A 24,589-nucleotide genomic window follows, 5' to 3' on the forward strand; every position below is an offset into this window, starting at 1 on the left:
CTCAGCAAGTTTGTGCATGATATCAAGCTTACTGCTGCAGTTGCTTGAGGGAAGGGATGTCATCCCCAGTTACCTGTCAGGGTCTCAAGGCCTAAGGAGATGGCCAGTGTGAACCTCAGAGGGTTGGAACAAGGCCAAGTGTATGGGCTCAGGCAGTCACCAGTATCAGTAGACCACGTGATGAGGGGATCGAGAGCAGCCTTGTAGATAAGGATATGGTGGTACTGGTGCACAAAAAACTGGATTTGAACTGGCAATGGGCCCTTACAGCCCAGAAAGCCAATTGCATCCTGTGTGGCCAGCAGATCAAGGGAGGTGATTCTTTCCTTCTGCTCCATTCTGGTGAGACCCCCACCTGGGTACTGTATCCAGCTCTGGGGTCTGCAACATCAGAAGGACATGTCAGAGCATGCCAGACATCCCTGTAACAGACTTCCCAGCCAATTACAGCATACCAGTCTAGAAATCAGTCTTAATTTCTTGATTTTATCATAACTGTGAGTCACAGAAAGTTTGGAAAAACTCTTTACTCCTATCTCTTCATAAGCATAATAATGCTCTAGAGCTGGTTGGTGTTCACAGTGTTAAATGTATGTTTAAGGTATTATATAAATTATACTTATTGTAAAGGCTCATGTAATCACTTCTCATCAGAACCATAACATTTTCTTGCTTGGCTTACATTACCTCAAACATAACCCTTTGAGATCTCTCTGTGTGTGTATGTATATGTATATATGAAGTATACAATAAATAAGCTCTACTATGGTTCAAAAGAACCTCATCTGGGCAATGGCTGTGAGCCAGACAAAACTGAAAAGAGTGAGAACAGCCAGAATCAAAATTGTCTCTTCCCCCCCCTCAAGCTGACAAACCTTACACACTTAAAGAGCAGCCTTCTTTTTCTCACTCCCTTATCTATGAAGACCAGTGATCTATTTCATCTGCCTCAAACAAAGGATTCTTGAAAGATGTTCTCTTAAATTTATTTTCTCATCCCTGGGGCATACAATTACTGCTGTTCACTCATGCTTTGCCTGTTTGGATATTGGAAGGATACAGGTACTTTCTGTCACTGTTACAGCGTTCCCACGGCAGCCAGCATGTTCCCGACTTGGGCTCTACCCACCACCGGCTGTGGAGTCAGCAAGCCAAACCTTGTTTAGGGGCTTACAGAAGCAAATGGTATCTTTACTAAGCTGATACTCAACCAGTGTGTTGTCTCTCGGGTTCTGATCTGCGCTCAGTGAGATGGGAAAATACAGTAGGAAACTGGATAAGGACCAAAATGCTGCCTTTGACATTGCAGCTAGTTCCTCCCGGCAGCATTCCTCAGGGAGCACATGATCGGCATGTGTCAACCCCTGTGACTCAAAAGATAAAACGCTTCACTAGCCCAAGCAAAACAGATCACAAATGTAACCTCAGACACGATTCAGAAAAGCACTCAAGTGTCCTTTGCTTTGTGAGCACTGTAGCATAAGTCAACAGGATGCACAACAGGCACAGGATCTGTTGAAGGCTGCCCATCCTAACTGTGTATTCAATTCCTTATGCCATGGGAGAGGAAAGGAAGTGGTTGTTAGCACAAGTTTGGCATCAATGCAGTTGTAACCTGTTAAACCTGTAACCTGTTTGGATTTGCTCTGTGCAGGATAAAAACATTACAGTCACAAACACATTTTACCTACAAGAGTCCAGCTTGAGAGACTAGTGCAGAAAAACCTTGTGAAAACAAGTCACTCAATGTCAATTTTATTACATCATGTTATAGCTGTATAGTTACATTTGGTGATTCTATACATGCTTCAGCACCCTGTAGGGAGATTGTGAGCTGGTCTCCTGTTTGCCATGTGACACCCAGTGTCCCTCCCTGGCTGAAGCCCCAGCTCTGGCACAGTCCCAGAGTCGACTTCACACTAACGTGGCGAGAGCCTGGATGTTGTGGGAGCTTTCAGAGGTCCTGTGAACAGCATGGTGGTTTCTGATGCTTCTGTCCTTAACACTGACTTTGGGGCTGTGCTGAGCCTTGGCCACGTGGCTCTGGAAGGCTCTGACAGTTCGGACAGCACGGATGCAGACCACAAAGCTGGCAAAGTACAAGCAGGAAGCAACGGCACCAAAAAGGCCCACGGCCGCGTCGCCGCCCTGGACCACGCAGTTCATGGAGGTGTAGCCGCGGCGCGTGTACAGCCTCTCACGCCTCTTGCAAACCTCTGTGGAGTTCACCTGGCTGACAAAATGCAGGTAGAGGCCCACTGCCACAACGTATGCTGCACCAGCCAGCAGGTTGAAGGCACACTCGCCTACCAGCAGCCCTGTCCTGAGCTGCTGGATGGGCTTTGCCCCCATGATGAGGAAGACAAGGGTAAGTACTGCTGCTGTTAAGCTGAAGGCTACGCCGCCATACACGCAAGGGGCTCTCATCTGGGTGATCTGCATGTCCAGCTCCCTCACCTCGCGGAGCTCTGTGCCCTCAAAGGGGCTATAGGCTGAATTCAGGCTAAAGGATCCAAAGCCTCCAAGGGATGTGAAGCCTGCAACAGAGGCTTGGGAAGCTCCCACACAAATCAACACCAGGAGGTTAACCGTGATTTCCACAAACTTCAAAATGCCTGTAAGGAGCAGAAAGAAGGGAATAGGTGTCAAAGCCACATCTTCTGCACAGACTGTGGGTGACAGAAGCACACCAAAACCATGGACAGAGAGCGCTAGTACTGAGAGAGTCCTCTTAGCTACAGCTACAGAAGAGCACTCCTTTTAGAAAAAAAACCAAACCAAAACAAACAACAAAGAAGCCTGAACTCTTGTGGATATTCCAGAGGTTGGGCAAATTACTTTTTTTAATTTGTCAGTGTGCCTGATAGATGGATCTTCATCCGGGAAAAAAAAAAATAAAATTTTTACTGTGCTTGCGTTATTGCCAAGGCAAGTGCACAGTGTTTGTATTTTGTCCTGTAACTACTTGGCATAAACACACTGAGCAAGAAATACCCAGTATGAACAAAATGCTGAGGTTAAAGCTGACAAAACCCCAGAAGCTTCTAATGGCTTGAAAAATTGTGCAAGTTATTTAGGTCCTTTAAAATGTTTACTGCTTTAGCTTACGCCCTCTTTTTGTCTAAGTGTCTGTTAATTTAAATGTATTATCTAACCAGATATAACTTGCATTTCATCTCCTTCAGAGGCAAAAATCTCTTCATAAATCTGACGAAGCAGTTTCTGATCACACAAAAAAAAAAAAGGAAAAAAAGAAGGCGAAAGAGGCAAAACCCACCTTATGTGTGGAGGTCAGTGAATTTGATACTAGGTCGTGTGTTCTCTTCCACACCTGCACATTTAGAAGAAAGCCTTATCTGATTATTCTGTGACAGCTCACTAGAGGTCAGACTAAGATTAGTAAACATGACGGATGTTGAAGTGTAGCATAGTTAGAGCTGCCTACTGGGGAAATGAAAACCCCTATCATGTCAGGCTTGTCGCTCCAAAGTACTGAAGTTAGTTACAGAATTGTGAATCTTATTATTCTGTTGCTGTCTGACAGCCAAGAATGTAAGATGCTCGACACAGTGGTCCTATATTTGTCTTTAAAGTGGGGCAGGATCTGTAGTTTGCATACAGACTTTCATTTTATGCTGCTAACATTGATCCACATGGCATTTTCCTCATGAGCAATGGCTCAGTTGCTGTCAAGGCTGTATGGGCTTGAAAAGAAAGGGCTGAAGCAGAGCAGCAACGCAAGGGAATTAAACAAATTTCTCTCTTGTGTTGCCAGATGCTTCCAACCAAAGAAAACCAGTGACAGCCACCATGAAGGATTATCGGATATTCCCACTCTGCCCCTTCTTACTCCATCCACAGAGTGCTGAGGTAATGAGCCCTTTCCTGCTGCCGCTTGCTCGGCACAAGAAAGTACTTGTGGCTGTTTGACAAGGGCCTCTGGCCACTTCAGGATCTCCTGCTTCCCTGTGTATCCAGGCTGGTCCCCTTACTTCTGCTAACGCAGCCGTAGATCAGTACTGAGCCCATTCACATCATGGCCTTGAAAACCATCCCAGAAGCACGAAGGGGAGCAATGATAATGGTGGTAATACCTAGGAATAGAGTAACTGAAACTCAGCATGTTTCAGTCTGCTTGTGTATGTATATACAAGTGTATACATACACAGATTTCACCTCCTAAAAAGATTTAGGTAGAGAAGGCAGAGCAGAAAAAAATGCTCTTTTTCAAGAGGAACTAAGTGTGCAGTTGTATGTATGTGTTCTTCAGAGGTGATGCTAATTTCTGCATGACAATGTGCCTCTTCTTTGACCCTTCTGCACAACAATTTCTGTGAATCAGGGCAATAACTGTGCTAGTCACTAAATCTGTTCAGGAGCTTCAAATAATTCAAAGGAAAATATCTGTGGAGCTAAATGAAGAGCGAAATTTGAATCTTGGTCCATGAGTGAAGATTTGGAACTCTTTGTACCGATTGCAAACAATGCAGCCAAAAGATTCAATATTTTGTAGTAGATACAGAGTCATTGCTTTACTAGGACTGTTCATAGTATTTTGAAAGAGTAATGTGTATACAGGACATTAATTGGAACTCAATCAGATTTTTTTTTGTCTGCTCAGTTGATTTGTACATTGTACCTTCCAAATACAGGGAGTCAGCTTAGATACTCAGGACCCTTGGATGGTGTTGGATGCAGAAGGGCACTTCCCTTTTTAAAGGCTGACTACTTGATTTCATAGATGCTCCATCAGGAAGCAGTTCTTACAAGTCTACAGGGAGGAAAAACCATTTGATTAAGGGAAACATAAATTTTAAGTATGTTTGGGAACTTGGTAGTTGGGAATTCATGACCAGTCAGCTTTCTTCTACTGCTGACTTCAGAATTTCCTCTTAGTCTATGACTACTGAGGCCCTCTGACCTACTGAGCATCAACATTTCCTGTACATCACCTTGCTGAGCTTTAGAAATGGCAATTTTCTGTTGTCAAAGTAGTCATCACCTGTTGCTAACCTCCCCTCATTTATAACTGACCCCAATCCTCAATGACACTGCTCCAAATCTTTCTGCATGTTCACACACATTCTGTATGCAACCCCCTAACTTCACTGAGCTGACTGCTAATGGGATGACAAATATGATCAATGTAGGTCTACTGTATTTTTAACTGCAGCATTAGATGCTTTAATGGCATGCCTGAAAAATTTCCTTACACAGGGCATTCAGGTTGGACAGGTTTTGTATGCACCTGTACACTTGTCACACATGTCTGCTGTACAATTGATTAGAGTAACTAAACAACAGAGGGAGGTTCATTAGCAGCTACTCCACCCGTTATTTTTATCACATGGGTTTACTTTTTTTTTTTTTAAAGTGCAATAACAAAGACTCCTGTATTAAAGAAAATTCTAAAATGATAAGCAGTATGTAGAATGAATTACAGGTCTGCAATGACAGCCAGCAGTTTTTGTGAAAGTATCAGACAATTAGTGGAAATCCCTAACGCCTTGTACAATCATCAGGGCTTTGATGGAAATATTATGGTCAGATCCCAAAAGCCTTGTGCAACCTTGTTCTGTGACAGTTACAAGCTGATACCAAATCCTACTATACTAGTATAAACAGGATAGACAGATTTGAGAAATAAGGAATAAAAGGACAGTTAAGTTTTGAACCTTAGCTCTGCCAAAGCATTGTAACATACATCCTAGCAGTGACCTATGTCAAGCAGTGTACTGCTGGCAGAAAGGATTGAGTTACAAGCCATGCTTCTGAGTCAGTGCTGCCATTTCTGCTTTCAAAGGCCTGTTAACCATGTCATCTTAGAATTATACCTGCAGCAATTAGACTGCCAAAAGGTCTTCCTTCTGGGGAAGTTACTTATCTCTACAATTATTCTCTAATCCCACACAACAACAAATGCATTGCAAGATTTGAGTGTAAAATGACAGGAGGTCTGCACATCTCCAAATTCCATTGGTTATTTTTTTTCCTTTCTCAAATTCAAAATCTTTAGATCCATCTAAAATGTTACTCGTTTGTATTAAAATCAGCACAGTGAACAGCTGGCTTCAGGAATTAACCCTCTCCTTACTGAGCAAGCTACAAAACTCAAGTCAGGGCTCCTGGATTACTATTTCCTTTCCTATGTTTCTTTCCTGCGCTTCTTTTCAGCACTGAAGGTGAGGAAAATGGCTGCAATCTAGAGGACAGTGGATTTTGCCAGAACTTTCCAAAGAATTGTTTCATTCATTCCATAAAATCTAAACCTGCAGTGAATAGTAACTTCAATGTATCATACTTGTTAATTTTGCTTGAATCTGGTCATGTTTTGCTGTGAGTAGGCTTACTGCTATAACAAACAGCAGCCTTCTAATTTATACTATTAATCTACTGTTTGCTTTTTCTGTCCTTTTCTTTTCCCTGCTGGGCTATTGCCATCATATCAACCTGCAGAACAATGGTTTTATCTTCTGTCAAATGGTGGGCTCAAACATGCAGCAAAGCAGCCAGGCAGGCTGGTAAGGGTACAGACCCACAGGCAGCTGACTTTAACAGCTCCTACCCTTGACTGGGCAGTCACTACTTTTCTCCCCTACCTCCTCCAGCTTCACCTTAGGCCCTTCCAAGAGCTGTTTAAATAAATTAAAATAGCAGGAAACGATTCAACTCTCTTCTTGTGTGGTGCTGTTTTTTTCTGCAACTTTAACAACTTGAAGTGACTCAGAGCATACCTGATGAGCAATTACATTGGCATGAGTTTAGCAGGGGAAATAACACAGCCAGGACCAGAGAAAGACTAGAAGTTCTCCTCAGATGAGCTGGTAAATCTGTGTGCTCTGCCTCATAAAACTACACTGTGGCTGAATGTGTGGTACCCAGTAACTCAAGTCTGCGCTCAAGTCTCACACATCAGAAGCTATAAAGAGGAATTTTCATCCAGGCACTGTGGCAGGATGGCCCTGATGTTCAGGTGTGGGGCTCATGGTGTACGTACACACATGTGCACATAAGATAAAACGGTCAATTCGTGTTAATTCCTTTATTTCTGTAGCTCCTATAAATCAGTCTGCAGGACAGACAGTTCTGGCTGTTTCTGTTGAACACCCCTGACCCCATCAGGGCCCAGCTAATAGAGGAGGCCTTCAAAGCGTCTCCCTCCACTGTGTCTGGCACAGTAGTCACTGTCTTCCTCTGTTGACTGCACATGGACTCCCTCCTGTCTCTTTTGGTATTATTCCCTCCTCTTCAGTGAACATGCCTGTGTACTTCTAAGATACTCTATGTTTATCATTCTCCATTCTGGCTTGCTTTCTCCCTCTGCTTCCTTTGCAGACCACCTACCACTGGGACCAGTAGGACACAGCTGACAGGCCTGTCAGTGTCTGCCTGCCCCTCTCAGGCACCTGGACCCCAGTGGCAGGGCTGGAGATACACAGGTCAGTGGTGCCCGTGTCACATCCCATTAGGGGTCGCTCCAGGAGAAGGGAATAAAGGAGTTAGAAGCTACAAAATGTGAAAAATCATTCTCTCAGCTTTTTTCACTGAAAGTTCTCATTAGTTTTTTTTTTTTCCAGTTTGGGTAGCTTTCTGCTTTTCAGAGGTAATATTTCTTTTTTTTTTTTTCCTGCAAAGGAGCAGACAAGTATTTTGACCATATATAGTGACTTACAAAAGCAGCAGTCAGTCCTGAAAAGGATCTCAAATGCAGAACATCTCTTGCCAGTGCAGGCCTGGTATTCCCCAGAGACTGAAGGCACAGCTCAATGCAGCTTTGGTCACTGCTCTGCTAAACTGAGTTGGTGGTAAGAGAAAAAGATAAGGGGAAGGGGGAGAAAACATCAAAGGAAAGAGGGGTTTGGCTCTGCTTTTGGAAGGGGACAAAAAAGTGACAGAAGTGGGGAGGAACCAAAATAGAAGAGGAGAACTGAACAAGGGAAATGAAATGGAAACAACAGTTGCAAGAGATAAAAAATATAAAATATGGATGCAAAGTATTAAAATATCTTTCTAACGATATTATTCCCTTTATGTACAAAGCAAGATCTTACTGAAACCAGTAACAAGAATTCAAGCAGCTTCGCTGATGCAGAATAAAGGCAACACACAGCTTTGTCATAAACAAACAAATGCCCCCCAAGCCCCCACCCCACCATTATCTTTGTAGGTCTCTGTGTTCTACAGCCAGTGGTGGGATTTAGCTTTCACTAAGTCATGCTAAAATCAAAGGCAGAAAAAAAAACAACCCAACCCTAAAACACAAGAATTAGGCAATGTAACACCAACAGAATCTTGGCTTTTCAAAGGACCCAAGGGAAGCACATACTCAGAGCCAACTGAATTTAAATTGCACGGATGTGCCCAACACACTTATGCTCATTTGAGATATCTGTCTTACTGGAAATCAATGAAAAAATAGTTTAAAACTGGGAAAATTAAAAGAGTGCTTTAGAAAAAAGCATTATTATTATCTTTTTATAAGTTGTCCCTCTTTAGTCAAGATAATCAGTCTGTTAGGAAATCTCAAAGGATGACCAGCCTTGGTTTTAATGTTTCAGAAAAGTCTCATGTTCGCAGTCAGAGTGCTCAGATCCAAATGTATTATTATCCTGTTTTTTCTGTGTATCCTCTTCCCTTAAAGAACAAGTATCCCACCTGCTCTATTCTTTCTGCTTAATACCCTCCCATCCTCTAAACAGTACTGTCCAATTTTCACAGGAAAGGGTGGACTGAAATTGTAGAAAAATTGCATCAGCCTCTATCCCCATATTTCCCCACCACTGTAAAACAGTTTCAGTACAACCCACCCCCTGCCTGGGAACAACAGCTGTGGTTTACTTTTTTCCAGTAGTTTTTTAAAGCATCACTTCTAGAATGTTCTTGATTTCTCTGGTACTTACTGAAGATGAGTCATCTTTCCTAATTTTGGAGAGGATGGGAAGCAAAAGATCTTGCATTAGATTGTAGTATTTGACACCACTGTTCAAACACAACACCTGTAAGAGGCTGTGTGCGTATTTGTAGCACTGGTAGGTCTCTCTGTGCAGTCATCTCACGTTCTGCATTTCAGAAAACGGCCTTTTTTCTTCCTAATGTACCAATAGTTCTTTCAAGTGGTAAACAAGTGTCTTGGTATTGAAGCAAAGTTGCAGGAGTTTTTTTAAAAAGAGTTCAGAAAACAATGAAACACTCTTGTTCCTTATGCCAACTTTCCATAGCCACTCCCTCCTTAGAACTGAAACTGAGCTGCCTTTAGAAAGTACAAAGATTGGGGTGTTATTGTTCTTTAAGTAATCACAGTCTGGCTGAAGGTAGGTCAGGTAGGAGGCACATGTGAACCTGAGTTTCTCTTTCACTTTACCAATTGTGGGTTGTCACACTTGGTGAGCAACATTCCTGTCTCAGTGGATTTTTCTCCTTTAAGTGAGCTAAGATCACCAGCTCAAGAAATAGAGCTAGATTCAATAGATAGTCTGTCTGCTGTATCAGTTGGCTTTGAGACCCACTTTTTTAAAGAGAAGAGTTTTTCTTTGTTCCCATAATTTGGGTCAGATGTGGGGAAGACAAAGCTAGTGCTCTTACAGGATAGTGTAACTCTTCTTCTGTTATGTAAGACAGCAAACGTAACTAAGATTTCCCAGTATGGGAAACATGAACTGGAGTCTAACACATACCTAACAGCTACTGTCAACTTTGCCAATATCTTCCCCTGCCAACTGTAGTGAGTCTTCTCAGTTGTAGTTCTCCCCTCTCTAAAAACAATCGCGCACGTTAGCTCAGTGCCAAAAGGTGGATGAAAATAATTTCATATGAAAACGTAGGCAGAGCGCAAGTCCCATGTGTTGGCAAGGCAGCAGTTTGCTAAAGGTAAGATTTGGCATCTGCAACTAGTGTAGCTCCCCTGCGTGTTTTTATAGAGCTAACTGCTCACGGCTGTTTGTATTTCACAGCAAACAGGACTTAGCTCCAAGTGAAATACTTCAACTTGAGAACAGGAAGGTTACCTGCAGCTCTGCTGCTGTCTCTTGTTACTGGGCTACTTTAATTAAGCATTTTGAATAACTGGGATTATATTAATCTGTACAGCTCCATCCAATTCCCATTACTAATATCCTCTATCTTCACCATTACAAGATTAAAAATCTTGATGGCAATTTCAGTCAGTTAGTCACACTGTATTTAAAATATATTTTGTAACAGATAGAAGGGAAAGCTGTCTAATTACAAGAAGACTATATGGGAGCTTAGCGCTCCCTTCTTACACAGAAATACACTGAAATTAACTGCCACAGGAAGAGTGTAAGGCAGCTTTGAGCACAATTTAAAGGAGCTAAGCACGGCACACTGTAGGGGCAAAATGTGAAGATAGTGGCTACAAAATACAGCAGTTTCTAATCCTGTTGGGTGCCTCCACGGAAATGTAAGTGTCCCACTGACTACTGCTGAAAAGGTGTAATGTGCTGCTGAATGTACTTGTCAAATGCTTGTTTTCACCCACAGTTACCTGCACTATGCGCATTTAATGACCCTTCAGTGGTTTTGAACATGCGTAACTGAAGCTATAGAAAATTTTTTTATTCCAATCCCATGCTTCTTGCAGACCACTATTCTCCCCCAACATCTCCACAGCACTGAAAGGGATACAAGTGCCCTGAAAAATATTTTTCCCCTCCTGCTCCGATCTCTGACTCAAAGAGGACCAGTATTACAACATAACACAGAAATATAACAACAGCAGCATAATGGTTATGAACAATGGCATAACTCAAAGCAAGTGTCTATTAGTGTGAACCCTGTGTTTAGGGTAACTTTCCATCTCAGTATTTTTCCAAGTCTATGATTATTTGCCAGCATGCAAAAACCCAGTGTTTGTAAAAACAAAAGCTTATAGATGTTTACACTTGAATTAATGCTGGCTTGCTAGTCCATGAATATATCCCGGAGAAAGTAATTGTTACTCCCTAATTCTATTTCCTCCTCCAAATAAATTCAGCTTGATATTTCCTCCTGGCTATGCTTGAAATTGGAGACTTTTCATGTTGTTACAAACCATAATGCTGTCTTTTTCTGAGAGGAAATTGGTCTGAAGGCTTTAACAACTGTGGATGTTAGAATGTAGGCTAAAGGCATGATTGTTTAGAAGTGTCTACAATATGCTTAAGAAATCTGACACCATTCAAGGCGCAAAGCTGTATTCATGGCAGCAAATAACAGGGATTCAATTATACTTGCTCCTCCACAAACTATTTTCTAACCTTTTAGGTGTTGTCTCCCTTAAATGCCAAGTGAGCCAAAGAATTAAAAAAAAAAAAAGGTTATTTGCTCAGAAATTATGGTCAGCACAGTACAATTCTATGGAAGGCAAAAGGGCAGGCAATGTCCTGAACTGCATACTGACTGAAGATGGGAGAAACTTAGTTTACCTTCACTGTTTAAGCAAAAGTATAGGAGGCATTATCCTGGAATTGCATTGCTCCACCTCTTTCACACCAATATACATAATAAAAAGAAAATTAGAAATTTTCAAGGTCAAGTGACCAAATATCCATGACCAATTTATGATTAGCAATTCACTCTTGGGTTCAACTCAGATTTTACTCTCGCTAAGACAAAGGAAGCAGCATGGCAGCCAGCCTTGAACACTTTTCTCATTGCCTCTGCTAAACAAAAGCACTGAATCTGGTTATATTTTCAGTTAGCCCAAGGGGGTTCTTTGAAAAGCAAAATGATTACTAATTTAGTTTATCTACACAAAAGAGAGTACAGAATTTTTAACTGCACTGTGAAAAGTAAGTTGAATGCTTCCTTCTGAGAGAATTTCAGCTCTAAGTATCCCTAGGTCAACAAACTCTTGTTGTTTTCAACATGTGCTGCTTTAAATGGCATGCATTAATGTGCATAAGTTGTAAGAAATGGCTATTGCAAGCAGGAGTTCCTTAGTTGATGAATGGTTTGTCTTTATCACAAACAGTTTATTTCCAATTCCCATAAAATTACATAGTGCATCTAGACAGTTTGACATCAATCTATAAGCTGTTCCTTAAATCCCCTTCACTAATGTAGAAACAGAAGGTGGTAGACTTCTGTGTTTCTATTGTCTTTTGAATCTGTAATCTGTAGGCCCACAAGTGTAACTTTCCTATGAAAAAAACCCCAACATACAGAAACGAGATATAAAGATAGCATAGCAGGGAATAGTCAAAAATCTGTTAGAGGGAAGTCATTTGAAAGAATCAGCAGATACATGAAGAAAGGTAGTGCTCTTAAATGATACAAGCTCCTGTGAGATAAAAAATCCTCTCACGGGTTAGCAGTGGCTAAAGTAAAATAAAAAGCAAACAACCAGTTTTCATGCATATAAAGTTAAGGAAGTAATCACTAGTTTGTGTTGCCTGTCAGCAGTATGCCCATGTTAGCAATGAAGAAGGGGGTATCTATAGAGTCAAACAAGTGGAGCTGAAGATGTAGGGGCAACACGACAGGTATTTTCTGGGTAGAGAGAAGTACTATATTTTGGCTCTAGTTCGGTCCAAAGGGCAGACCGCCTGCTATGGGTTACAGCTCACCCTCTCATTTAGTTTTATCCAAGGGAAATACAGTTTGTCCATCTGGGGTTTGCTCTGCAATATGGCCCAAAGAGCTGTAAGTGAGGGTCCAAAGTGATTCAACAAAAAACGATTGTAGATGCACAGACTAATGAATTAAAAACATTGAAAAGTGAGATGGTGAAGTCTGCTGTAGTAGTAATCACCAAAAAAAATCTTCATTTTTGCCAACTGTAAAATTGGTAGGCTGCTGAGAGCTCAAGATCTTGAATGAGAAGTTAATGAAATCAGTGTTTGATAAGCAACCTCACACTTCATGCATGTAGAGAAACACCCCCCACACACACCCCCACCCCGCTCCCCTGCAGAGCACAGAGATGGACTCTAAACAAAGTATTTGCACTCAGGAAAGACATCACGTATCCTTCTCTGAAAACATTAGCTCACTGTTCACTGAGAGTCAAACACCACACAAAAAGCTAGGAAGCACCAGAACAGGACTACAGAACCAGAACCTCTGTGCAGATGTCTGATTCTTTTGGGAACTTATCTGGAATTTTTAGTGCATTTCTGGTCAGCCCATCTCCAAAAGGTATGGTGGATCTGGAAAAGGTGTAAGACTGGCAAGTTAACCAAAACTGGGAAGACTTTGCTCTCACTAAGGCCAGAACTGACTAATGTTCAAGCTGTGAAGAACCAACAGGAGCACAGGCACACCCAAAACCAAAAATCTCAGGGAGAAGGTGTATATATTAGATTATCACTAGCTATGTTGGATACCACCAGAAGCAGAGACACCTTCTTTTAAATGTTTTAAGGAACAAAACAGTACTTCTTCAAGTGGCACAAAGAAACTTTGGAACTTCTTGTGGTAAGGTAATGTGAAGGCCAAACATTCAAAAGGGGATTCAGAAGAGAATTGAACAAATTTGATAGGTCTATAAAGAGGTGTTAAACATAATAGATGTGAGTGCAGTTTTTCAATTCAGGAAATTCCACCAATCCAAAGTCTGGAATGTATTCCAGAAGACAGCTCACTCTCTACTGGTCCAAACTTTGATGGTCCTCCTAAGTTTATACTTTAGTCCATTATTTGGGAGGATGAGTAATCAGATGCTTTGTATGATCCATTACTGCTACAGCCATGTGATCCTATCTGAATGCCTTTGCATAGGTATCACTCATATAATGTTTTAACAGACTTTTTTTCCCCTTCTGTTTTCAAGACAAAAAGATTAAAAAAGAGCAGAATGTTTTGAAGTTTCTTAGATGGCATCAAATGTTCCTACTGGGAAAAAAGGACAATATCATCTGTTTCTTCCATTATATGTGGGTTGGGTTTATTGTCCTAATGTGGTTGTAATGAAAAAAAAAAAAGGGTGGGCAGGGATTAGGGAAGGAAGGGGGGAAATAACAAAGATAGGAGAATGAGGGCCTAAAGCATCGTAAGATCCTAAGGTGTTCAAGGGATCCCTAAAAAATAACTTATTTCTGAAACTCACCTCTAGCTTTTTGGGCTACTGCTGATAAAAAGCATGGATGAAGAGGGCAGTATCTGGGTGAAGCAAATATTTTTCAGAACTCTGGTTGTATAGAATTCCTCCCTAGTTTTCTAAACTGCACAAAGAACATAACTGTGTGCTAGGCAAAAAAAACCAACAAAACCAAAACCCAACAACTTAATGGACAGTCAGAAACTAAGGTTCCCATTTCAGTTGTTGCTCTGGAAAAGACTGTGGTACATCACCTGATGTCCCAGCCTTGTTTGAGTCTAGTTTATTTTAGAATTATGGTGATTGGAAAAGGGGGAATTTCACCAGAGTGCTGAAAAGCCATTGGCAAAAGAAAGAGATAGTTAAGAAGTATTTACAGGAACTTCTCATGCTGTAAAATGTTGTAGCTCACATGTACTGACTTTTTAGTAAACAATTCATGTAGCTTTTCATTTATAACATCTACTGTGACTGCAGGGAACACAGAATTCTGCAAAACAATTCTAGGAAAGTCTGCTAAATCCTGGTGCTTTCAAAAATTAAACGGGGGAGTAACATTCTCATAATCTTATCAACCTCCAATATATTTTCATTTTTTGAAATAAAGTTGCTAATATAAGGGCTTCTTTTCTACATGTTCTCTTTTCCCTCCTCCACTGCAAGCTCAGACATTAAAATTTTGGAAAATACTAAGCAATACCAGGAGGAGGAGGAGGAGGGGGAAGTGAAATCATCATTATCAACTGATGCATCCAAACGTAGGACATTTTAAAAACATTAATGATGTTTAATGCACTGAAATAATAAGAAGCAAATGCAGGGAAAAAAACCCAGAAATTCACATTAAGCTACTCATAAGTCTAAACAACTAATGAAACTCAAAACTAAAAATAATTTGCTACCTTATTTTTCTATAGCAGCGATAAAATAAGGCATGGAGTTTTCTAGAGCTTTTTAGACAAGTTAAAATAATTCACTATGGCTGAAGAAGAAACTGATGATACAATTTTATCATGGATAAAAAAATCAGTATGTCTCCGTGTTATTAAACGTGCTCTACTATTGTTTGCAGTTACACCTCAAGATGAAAACTAAACTGCATACAAATGCAGAGAACACAATGAGAAGAGAAAATAGTTCAGCTCAATCTTAAAATTGTTCATCTATTCACATACAAAGAAATATTAAGAGCAAATGAGTGTGTTATTTAACTTTCCTACGTGGAATGAAGAAATAATCTAACACTATGTACTTTAAATTACTTCCAACAGCTAAACTCTTCATTTGTCTCTTTACTGGAGGACACTGAAAGTCTGTTTATAGATTTCAGCCAAAGATTTTGCACCTAGCTACAGGTTCAACTCAGACTGCAGTGGACCTTTCCTACAAACAAGGTGAGAATGCTCGTTGTCCTGGAAGAGGGAAAACTTCAAAGGGGTAATGGATATTTTAGCAATTTTTGGTTTTTTTTAGTTTATGGGAATGAGTTTACTAAGGCTGACTTCTTCCCACATTAATGCTCATTTCTGTGCTTGTTGCAGTTGCTTTCTAGCTATGAAAAACATAAGTTATTTCTCAAAAACTGTTTTATTGAATTCACATCCAGAAAATAGTTTTGTCTCCCACAATGGTGCTTTATAAAGATGTATGAGCGATGACTGGATTAAATCCAGAGTCTATAAAAAGTCTGAGAAGAATGTGTCGGAAATAAACTAGCATCAAACCTTCAGCAGCCATATTTAAATTGCCTACAGATGCAAATATCTATTTTATTTCTAAATCCCAAAGGTTAACTCTTGCTGCACAAACTGGCTGATTACACACATGACCCACCCTGATGCTCTGGGTGAATATTCTGGAGATGTATTTTCAAGTGTCTAAATATCTGTATAAATCTTGCCTTTAAATGTCTAAAATAGCATAACCCTCAGTTATGCCATTCATTAACTTTAACTCTCCCAGTTCTTGTTGGCTTTTGTTGTTGTTGGGTTCGTTTGATTTTTTTTTTAAATATTCCTCTAGCTTTACTTTGTTGTGCTTCTAAACACAGAAACCAAAAACAAGACAAGTCCTTGGACGGAGAGGGGTGGATGGCAGGCAGTAAGAGTCTCACATACCTCTTGTTGTGCATACCTTTGAACACTTCATTGAGAAGGTTTTCTTGGGAGGATAAAACTCTGGTTGTGGGTCAAAATACTCCCGTGCTGCTCCTGAGGTTTTAGAATAAGGGTCTGAGCAAACAGTAGAAGTTCTTGAGTGCTGGCCACCTCGAATGTCTTCTGTTGATCTACAAGGGAGAAAATAACTAATGTTTGTTAATTAAATCATACTCTCTCCTGAACATTAGAACATGAGAAACCATCCTCTTAGTGGAAGCAGCTAGCCTGCTTCACAGGCATCTGATGTTTTTTCTTGCCTGTTTTGAAAGCAAATATCCCAAATACTTGCATAAATCCACGTTCACAAGGATAGTTGCACTCTATGGCCCTTAGTTTGGAAAAATTATGTCCTCACTGGATAGGCTGGCCAAACTGTTTAGGTTACTAGCAAAAGGCAGGCAGGAGGAACAACAGCTTTTTCATGAAAAACAAATGTTTTTAACTAGTCCATAGCAGCCCAGATAATAAGTTCGTACTTCCAACTACTGTGTCTCACAAGGATGCTTTTTAAAAGAATAAAAGCTATTAAAAGAAACAGATAAAGATTTTAAATTGGGAAAAAATAGCCTATTCAAAGTTCTTGAGGTCTTTGAAGATATTTGAGAAGGAATTTAAAAGCAAACCCCCCAAAAAACAATTTCTCATGTCTCTAAGTAGTCTCTTCATTTATATACTTCAAATGATCCATTTTGCTGCAATGACATACAGCTCCACATCTGAAATCTGATGTTTTTTAAGGTTGGTGAGATTTAGAATATTCTGTAGGAAAAGTGCAATTTGCCCTTCTTAATGGAGTTAAAAACTCAAGTTAAAAGAAACATTGGCTGTAAATTTTTTAGTGTTTGGTCTAATCAAAATTTTCTCCCTCCTTTGAAGGAGAATTGGAGCTTGCCTTTCTCAAAGTACAGCTGGGATGAGTTTGTTATTAAAGGGTATTTTAAGTCTCATTCAGCATTATCATTTTTAAAAGTCTTTTTTCATATTCAGTTTTTATCTGAATGTCTTATCCATAGATCAGCATTTTCAACTGTAGTTTTGTTTCCTAGTATCATTGCATTTTACTAAGGTTTATCTTCAACCAATTCCAGACTCAATGTTATCTCATTCATCCACATTAAATCATGTTCTTTGTAGTTTTTACATTTTAATTAAGACATTCAATAACAAGAGCAATGGTAACATCTCCACGTTTAGTTGCCAACAGCTCTATTTGGCTGAAACATTTCTGATTTTTCTGACCTTTGTCCTGTGTCTTGTGCAACTACCAAAGCATCCTGTGCAGCTGTGTCACATAAATTAAATAAGCTGTGTGATTTATAAGACTTCCAGTAACTTGAAAGCAATCCCTTTGGTACTTCTGATGCAGCTGCTTCTCTCTATTGTATCCCACTACTTGCCAGAAAACAAAACAAACCAAAAAATCAAAACAAAAACTCCCTAATGTTCAGCAACAGAGCACAATTAGGAAAAAAAAAAATCCTTTTTTTAGATTTTTTTTTTCTCACTATGGCCTATTCTGGCCACCTTCGCTCCTGTTTTTTTCAGGACTTTCCTGTTCTAGGTAATTCTCCTCAGCAATGAGAGGAAGGTTGCCCTAGGAGTTTCAAACATTTATTCATTTGGAAAGAGAAATATTCTGTCTAAGAAAGTCTTGCTTATAAGGGATGAAAGCATTAGCCACCTAAATTTGCAGCTTCCACAAAACTCTTCCCATCTATTTCATTACAGCATCTGGAGGTCCTTTGGTCAATCAGCCAAAGTTTTCACCAAAATCCATAAGAACTCCATGAGAACCAAGCAGGGGAAATCCTGTTAGCTTAAGCCAAACCCCTTCAAAACAAGTGATAAAAAAGTTTTTCGATTAGTTTTAGTGAGATCTGATGCCCCCCAGATTCTCAACTTGACTCTAAGAATTATCTTCATGGCTATTGCAGATCTGTAGATGCAGCTTCCCTTCCTCTAATCCCTGGTGGGTACAGGGATGGTCTGTGAGTCTTTACGATCTGTCCACCAATTTTCAGTCTATGTATCCAGACATATGAAACTAACAGCAAAACCAAGAAATACAGAGAAGTGCTTTATTAGAAAGTGGTGGTTTAATTCATAGCTAGCCTTTTACACATTGCTTATAGTATGCTATACATAAAAAAAAAGAAGGCCACACCAAAAACCCAACCGTTTTCTTTTTCCTTTTTACTCTCCACAGTGCTATTAATGTGTTACTGGCATTAGCTGCTCTCACTTCTAACATACTCAAGATAATTTAACTATATTGCCTGCCAATCTCGGATTTGCCAGGGACAGGCATTCAGCTTCTGAGGATGATTCTTAGGCTGGCCTTTGTTCCCATTTCTCTCCAATTTTTCATAATTTAAGAGAGAGAAAAAAAATTCATTAGCTATTTTCATAATACAGTAGGTTTACCACTATTCAAAAGCTTTATACTCAGTCATAAGTACTTAAGTAGTCCTTCTAGTCATGGTGCTCTCCTCTGCTCTTTTTATTCTCATCCCGTTTTTCTTGCTAAAATGCATATTATCAGGGAGTACTTCAGTATTTCAGCTTTTCAATAATCTTAATTATATTTATTTCTTCTCCCTGCTTGTCTTTTATCTTAAATTCCCTTACAATCATGTACTCAGAGACCAAACGGGAGTGATGAAGACTTTACTGCCATGGCCAATTTGCCAGTGCTGTTTAGATCTACGGACCTCTTTCCTACAAATGCATCCATGGGTATGATCTAAAAGAAAAACAACCTAAGCTCACATTTTGCATGGTGTAGGCTGGCCAGGTTGGAAGGAGAAGTGTAATATCCTACGAGTTTATTTGGCACTTGAAATCCATTAGTTGATCTGCTGATCTGTGGTGATAGGGGCTGACCCACTATCAAGTGCTGCAAACAGCCTTAGACACTTAAACAAGTGGCATTTATTGACTGGGACTAGAGAAAGTAATTTTGTTTCAGATTAACAGGAATGTGTTCACAGCTGAACTAGAGTAACCTGAGAGCTCATGAAGTCCCTGTGCTGGTCTCAGTCATGTAACATTCTCATTTAAGCAGTGCATATTTGGCAAGCACCAGCTTGCTGTCACCTGCTGACCAGTCTCTTCAGGAACTGTACTAAGACTCATGGCCACACTTCACCTACTTGTGACCCAACTTGTTCCAGATAATCCCAAGAAATTCACATCTCTGCCCATGTCACGCAGCCTTTCTGCCCCGTCTCAAGGTCAATACAAAGAAAAAGATTAAATTTCTAAGTGTAAAATGTGTTCCAAATGTGGTGTGCTCATGCTTCATGATTTCAAGGCTGAGTAATATGAGGGTATTTAAAAGCAAACAGAGAAGGTAGACATTATAGACCTGCTGTGATATATTTCTTTAAGAAGATAAAGACATACCTTGCATTGTATTGGTATGGTTTTCTTGCTCTTCTGTCTTCTTTGTATCTGTCTGATCTATGGTTCTCATGGTGCCTGTACTGCTTATCTTGGTATCGACTCCCGGCAGGAGACATCTTGTTTCTCAGATGTATTCTTTCGTTCTAAAATAACTTCCTGAGTCAGAGAAATAAAACCGGTTCATTTTATAGCTCCCCTTAAAGTTATTCATTGACCAGCACTCACTTCCATTTCAAGCTGATTCAAGAATTAGTACAGACTTCCTTAAGAACCCTTTAAACTACAAGTAAGGTAACTTCATTAAAGCAGGAAGGTTTTCTTTATGTTTTCATCAAGTAAATACAATGTTTCTATACTCAACATTTATTGCACTTTACTTATTTACTAGGTCTGCTCTGACTCTCCTGCCTTTGCTGCCAGGACAAGGCATGGTGTCCACCAAGAACATGAATCTTGGCTTGTCTAATGTTGACTCTTACTTAAAATATTAAGCCCAGCAAGTACCAGTGCCTTGCATGAGTGCTCACATAGCTGCCGCCGGTGGCAGGGCAAGTCTGAAAGGGCAGGCTGTGACCTTTGTCCTGGGAGTTTCTAAGAGGAGAGCACCCATGGGCGTAAACAGAGTCAGTATCAAACGCTGCCTGTGATTTGCATAAACATTAGGTACAGGCAAAGCTGTGCTGGGCAGAAAATAAGGTGACAAGAAGATACACCCTGACAATTTTGTGTTAAATATTATCAGGATGTTATTTCTTGCGTCTTTACCTTTTCAAGTTTGGTACAACTAACCCCAAACCTGTAAAATAGGGAAACGTAGACTTCAAACATCGGAGCAATCTTTATTCTCATTTCCCTTCATCACAGCCCTCCAGCATCCCTGTAGAAATGCCTGCAGACGATTTAATTTGGACTGATCAAGCTGAAAGCTCGCTTAATGACTTCCCTCCATCTCCTTAGGGTGTTAGAAAGTAAATAAATATAAATTTAATATTTAAAAAAATATTAATTTTTATTTGTTTACATCTAAAGCGAAAGAGACAGCGCCTTCCCTGGAGGCGGCTCAGCTCCTCTGCTCTGCGAAGAAGCCATTCCGCCTTTCCCCACGGAAAAAGTTCCCGATGTCGGTCCCGCCACCACAGCGAGCCGAGACCCCCTTCGCCCCCTGGGGCTGGCCCTGCCACGGGCGCTGCCCCGCCACAAATGGCGCACACCAGACGCCTCCCGACGGGGAAGGAACCGTCCCCTTCGCCGCCCACCCGCCGCCTGCTCCTCTGGGAAGAGCCCGTCCCTCGGCACCCCGAGGGCCAAGGCCAGCTCACCTGAGGGGAGCGCTGAGCTCCGTCCCGCCCAGCAGCAGCTCCCGGGAGCAGCCGGCACAGCCCTCCCTTGCCCGGCTGCGCTCTCACCTCCGCCCGCCGCACCTCCCTCCCGCGGCGGCCTGGCCCAGGTGCGGCCCTGCCCGCGCCCTCTTGGGAACGGCAGCCGCGGCGGCGATCAGGATCACAGAATCAGTTGTGTTGGAAAAGACCTCTGAGGTCATCCAGTCCAAGCTATGACCCAACACCACTGTGTCAACTAGACCATGGCACCAAGTGCCACATCCAGTCTTTCCTTAAACACCTCCAGGACGGTGATTCCACCACCTCCCTGGTCCCATTCCAATGTCTGATCACCCTTCATGTGAAGAGATTCTTCCTAATGCCCAAGGAAAACCTCCCTTGGCACAGTTTGGGACTATGTTTTGTTGTCCTCTTGCTAGTTACTTGAGAGAAGAGATCAATCTCTTCGCGTCCCCCCCCCCCCAATCTCCTTTCAGGGGCTGTAGAGAGCAATAATGTCACCCCTGAACCTCCTTTTCTCCAGGATGAACAACCCCAGCTGCCTCAGCTGCTCCTCATAGGACATGTGCTCCAAACTCTTCACCAGCTTCATTGCCTTTCTCTAGGCAACAAAGGGGAAGGAGGGCTGTGGAAGCGGGCTGGTGTCTGGGAGTGTTGACAACCCAGGCTTTATTTAATTTAATAAAATGAAGTTCTAATGCCCCGCAGTGCTGAGGAAGAATCTGGTAACCCCCAGAGAATATAAAACTTGAAGGTTAATAAAGTTGAAATTCAAGGTCCCCACAGATTGCCTTATTGGTTTTTTAAAGCCACCTCCATTGACTGGCAGCATTCAGGGCAGAAAGCCCCACAGGACAAGGTGAACATGGAGGTAAGGAGCTAAACTCTGCTCTGGTGCAGAGCCACATTTTGGATAACCATTTGAATGCATGCAGCCTTCTTTCTCGGTGGTCTGCTGAAAGCCCTCACTATGGTGTATCTGCAGGGGCTTTATCGACTCACTGCCAACCTGTGATGCTTCTCTTACAGAGGAACAATATGTTGGTCCCCTCAGGATGCTTTCTGTTGAGGTTTATAATCTCCTTTTGGAGAGAGCCTGGACAGGCCCCTTGAACCTGCATTGCAACAAATGGCTTGTTGGTTGTGTAGTTCTGTACACAAAAGCAATCTGTCCCTGAGAAAAAGGACGGTGATGTTAACATGGCACTATGCCTGACTAATCTTGAGCCTTGGAAAGCTTCCCTAGGTGGTGGCACTACCCTGCACCAGAGCTGACACCATAAAATCCCTTTCTTTCCCAAGGCTTTCACTGCAGCACACTTGGGGTACCAGCGCTTCTTGGATTTGGCTTTAAGATATGTAACTGTTAGTGCAGTCCCATGCTAGAGCTACATCCAAAATCTCCTGTAAGTAACATACAGGTATCAAAGGAGCTGCTGTCCCTAAAATGAGGAGATACAAGAACTGAATGTTCAAGGCATGTATTTTGAACTGTGGTAAGACTGTAATTCCCAGTTCTACATGAGCTGTGTTAACAGCTTCTTTTGCTGTTTACCATTCTCACCTTGCCTAGACCTCTTCTGCTGTTCCCGCCTTCACATGAACAACTCAGCTTGTCTTCTCCTCTCTGTCTTGCACCAACCCTAGTGCTTGCTTGATCACATCATAATCCAATTCAGCTTTCTCTCCAGCCAAAACCAATTTACTTTCTGCTGGTTTAGTGAATTGAATTGGCTTTGTGCTGCAATCAAATGTGCGCTGGAGCAAGGGCTTGGCAAAAGTACATGTCCCACAGGGAAGAAACTGAGGGAGGGATGGGGGAAGAGGGCTACCTCTCTTGGCAGCACTGAGTGGTGAACGTAACTGAAGCCCTAATGTGAAGTTGCAGCTTGAGACACTACTACCCATCAGTTAGTCGCTACGCCTTCTCGGTTTGTGGCTGTCATCTGGCTAGCAAAGGCAGCCTAACAGCAGGAGTGGTTTACTGTTTCGTAGTTCTGTTTGTTTCTAATTCCCACTGTTTCTGTTTAAAGGTCATTTAGGCTAGTTTGGCAGATTTTATCCTGAAGATTAGGGTGCCTACATGAATTCTGTTCTCCTGTCTAGATGACAAACATTTGGGAAATAGATTCATCACTTGCATCCAGCGGAAGATATCTGCTCTTGATGGGGGGCATGAGGAATTACAGCTCCTTTCTGGTGGGCAGGTTTTATACAAAAGGTTTTAGTCAAAAAATCGCAGGGAGACACCACTGGAAACAGACTTTTTTGGAGGGGCTGAAATACGGAAATATCCTTGACAGCCACTTTTTACAGTATAACTAGTAGTTTTGTTAAAGCATTTTTCTTTCTGGGCTGAAAAGGTTCAGTTGTAGCCATTTTGGTTTGATGGAAGATTGAGTGGAACTGAAGGGATATGATTATGGACTGGCTAAAATTCAGTGAAGCTGATGAGCAAAGTAAGTGTTAAAAAAGTAGTTAAAGTCATTATGGAACCAGGTAGTTGAAATAACAGGGTCACAACCAACACAGAATTACATGGCGAGATCTACATAAAAAAACTGTATGACATAAGGGATTTTCCCTGGGAATTCATAAAGCAAACACAGGGTAGGTAGTGATTGCTGGAGTTGCCTATATATGACATAAGAATATGAATCAAGCCACAGAAAATGATGCTGATGAGGGAGAAACATCCAGAGGCAGCAGTAGGACTGTGTCTCTAAGGAGAAAATCATGAAGGGATTGGATATGGTACTGTCTAAATTTGAATGAGAACCACGCAGGAAAAAGATATGATTATTTGTTCTTACCTTATTGGAGGTAAAAGGATGCTGTGTTGTATGTAAGCAGAAGGGTTTCTGTCAGAGATATACCTGATTCTGTCATCAATTCCTCCTTTAAATAGAAATAACCTTTGGGACTGAATTTTGGCTAACTGATGAAGTCCAGGGGACTGATGTGCAGAAAATGAAGTGTGAATAATTTCTATACTTTTTTTTTCTGGTAATTTACTTGAGTAGGTCACATCTGTGTCTTGGATCAACACAGTCCTGGATACTTGCTCTAGTCTAACAAAACAGAACAAAACAAAACAAAAACCTAAAAACCAATCTAGGTATAGGATACAAAGTGCTATAAATAGACCTCCAGGGACAGATTCCTCCAGGCAGGCAGGCAGGCAGGGCACCACTGGAGTCTGTTCAGTTTGACAGGAACACTAAGCTCCTGAGATCAGCAGGACTAAAATTAGCTTTGGAACACTTTTTTCTGCCCTCGTGGTGTTGCTTTTATATGAAATCTGTTGTTTATTGTTATAAACAACACAGAAATATTTGGGTTGAAGGCTTTTATTTCTTTTTTCTTTTCTTTTCTTAAAGAGATTTTGAAATCCCTGGTCTTTGGAATGGGAGGTAAATTGAATTTGGGAACTAAGTAATTGGTTATGTGTTGGTCAAGTTTTTTCTTTCTTAGTGAGAAAAAAAAATCACAACACCAAAAATTGCTTCAGCCATTGCTTCAACCAAAGAAGTGTAAACAGTCACAAAGGATTTAATATTAATATAGTATCCTTGGTGTGTGTTATTATGAATACTTATTTTTAAAAGCAATGGAACCAGTCCTAGGCCTTCTTTTATTGTTGTCTT

At 41.1% G+C, this 24,589-nt stretch overlaps 1 protein-coding gene across 1 annotated transcript; it reads right to left on the reverse strand.

Annotated features, from left to right (window-relative positions):
* Positions 1 to 1,230: 1,230 nt before the first annotated feature.
* On the reverse strand, positions 1,231 to 21,019 carry LOC113967114 (MARVEL domain-containing protein 3-like). Its single transcript, XM_027682424.1, has 4 exons — positions 20,922 to 21,019; positions 19,603 to 19,758; positions 16,156 to 16,325; positions 1,231 to 2,615 (listed from the first exon to the last, which is right to left on the reverse strand). Exons 2-4 carry the CDS (start codon positions 19,716 to 19,718, stop codon positions 1,915 to 1,917), a joined length of 987 nt encoding a protein of 328 aa, XP_027538225.1. The 5' UTR covers positions 19,719 to 19,758; positions 20,922 to 21,019; the 3' UTR covers positions 1,231 to 1,914.
* Between the last annotated feature and the right edge of the window lie 3,570 nt (positions 21,020 to 24,589).

This window comes from Neopelma chrysocephalum, unplaced genomic scaffold (genome assembly GCF_003984885.1).
Source record: "Neopelma chrysocephalum unplaced genomic scaffold, ASM398488v2 Primary Assembly neopelma1_22b, whole genome shotgun sequence".
Taxonomy (NCBI): domain Eukaryota; kingdom Metazoa; phylum Chordata; class Aves; order Passeriformes; family Pipridae; genus Neopelma; species Neopelma chrysocephalum.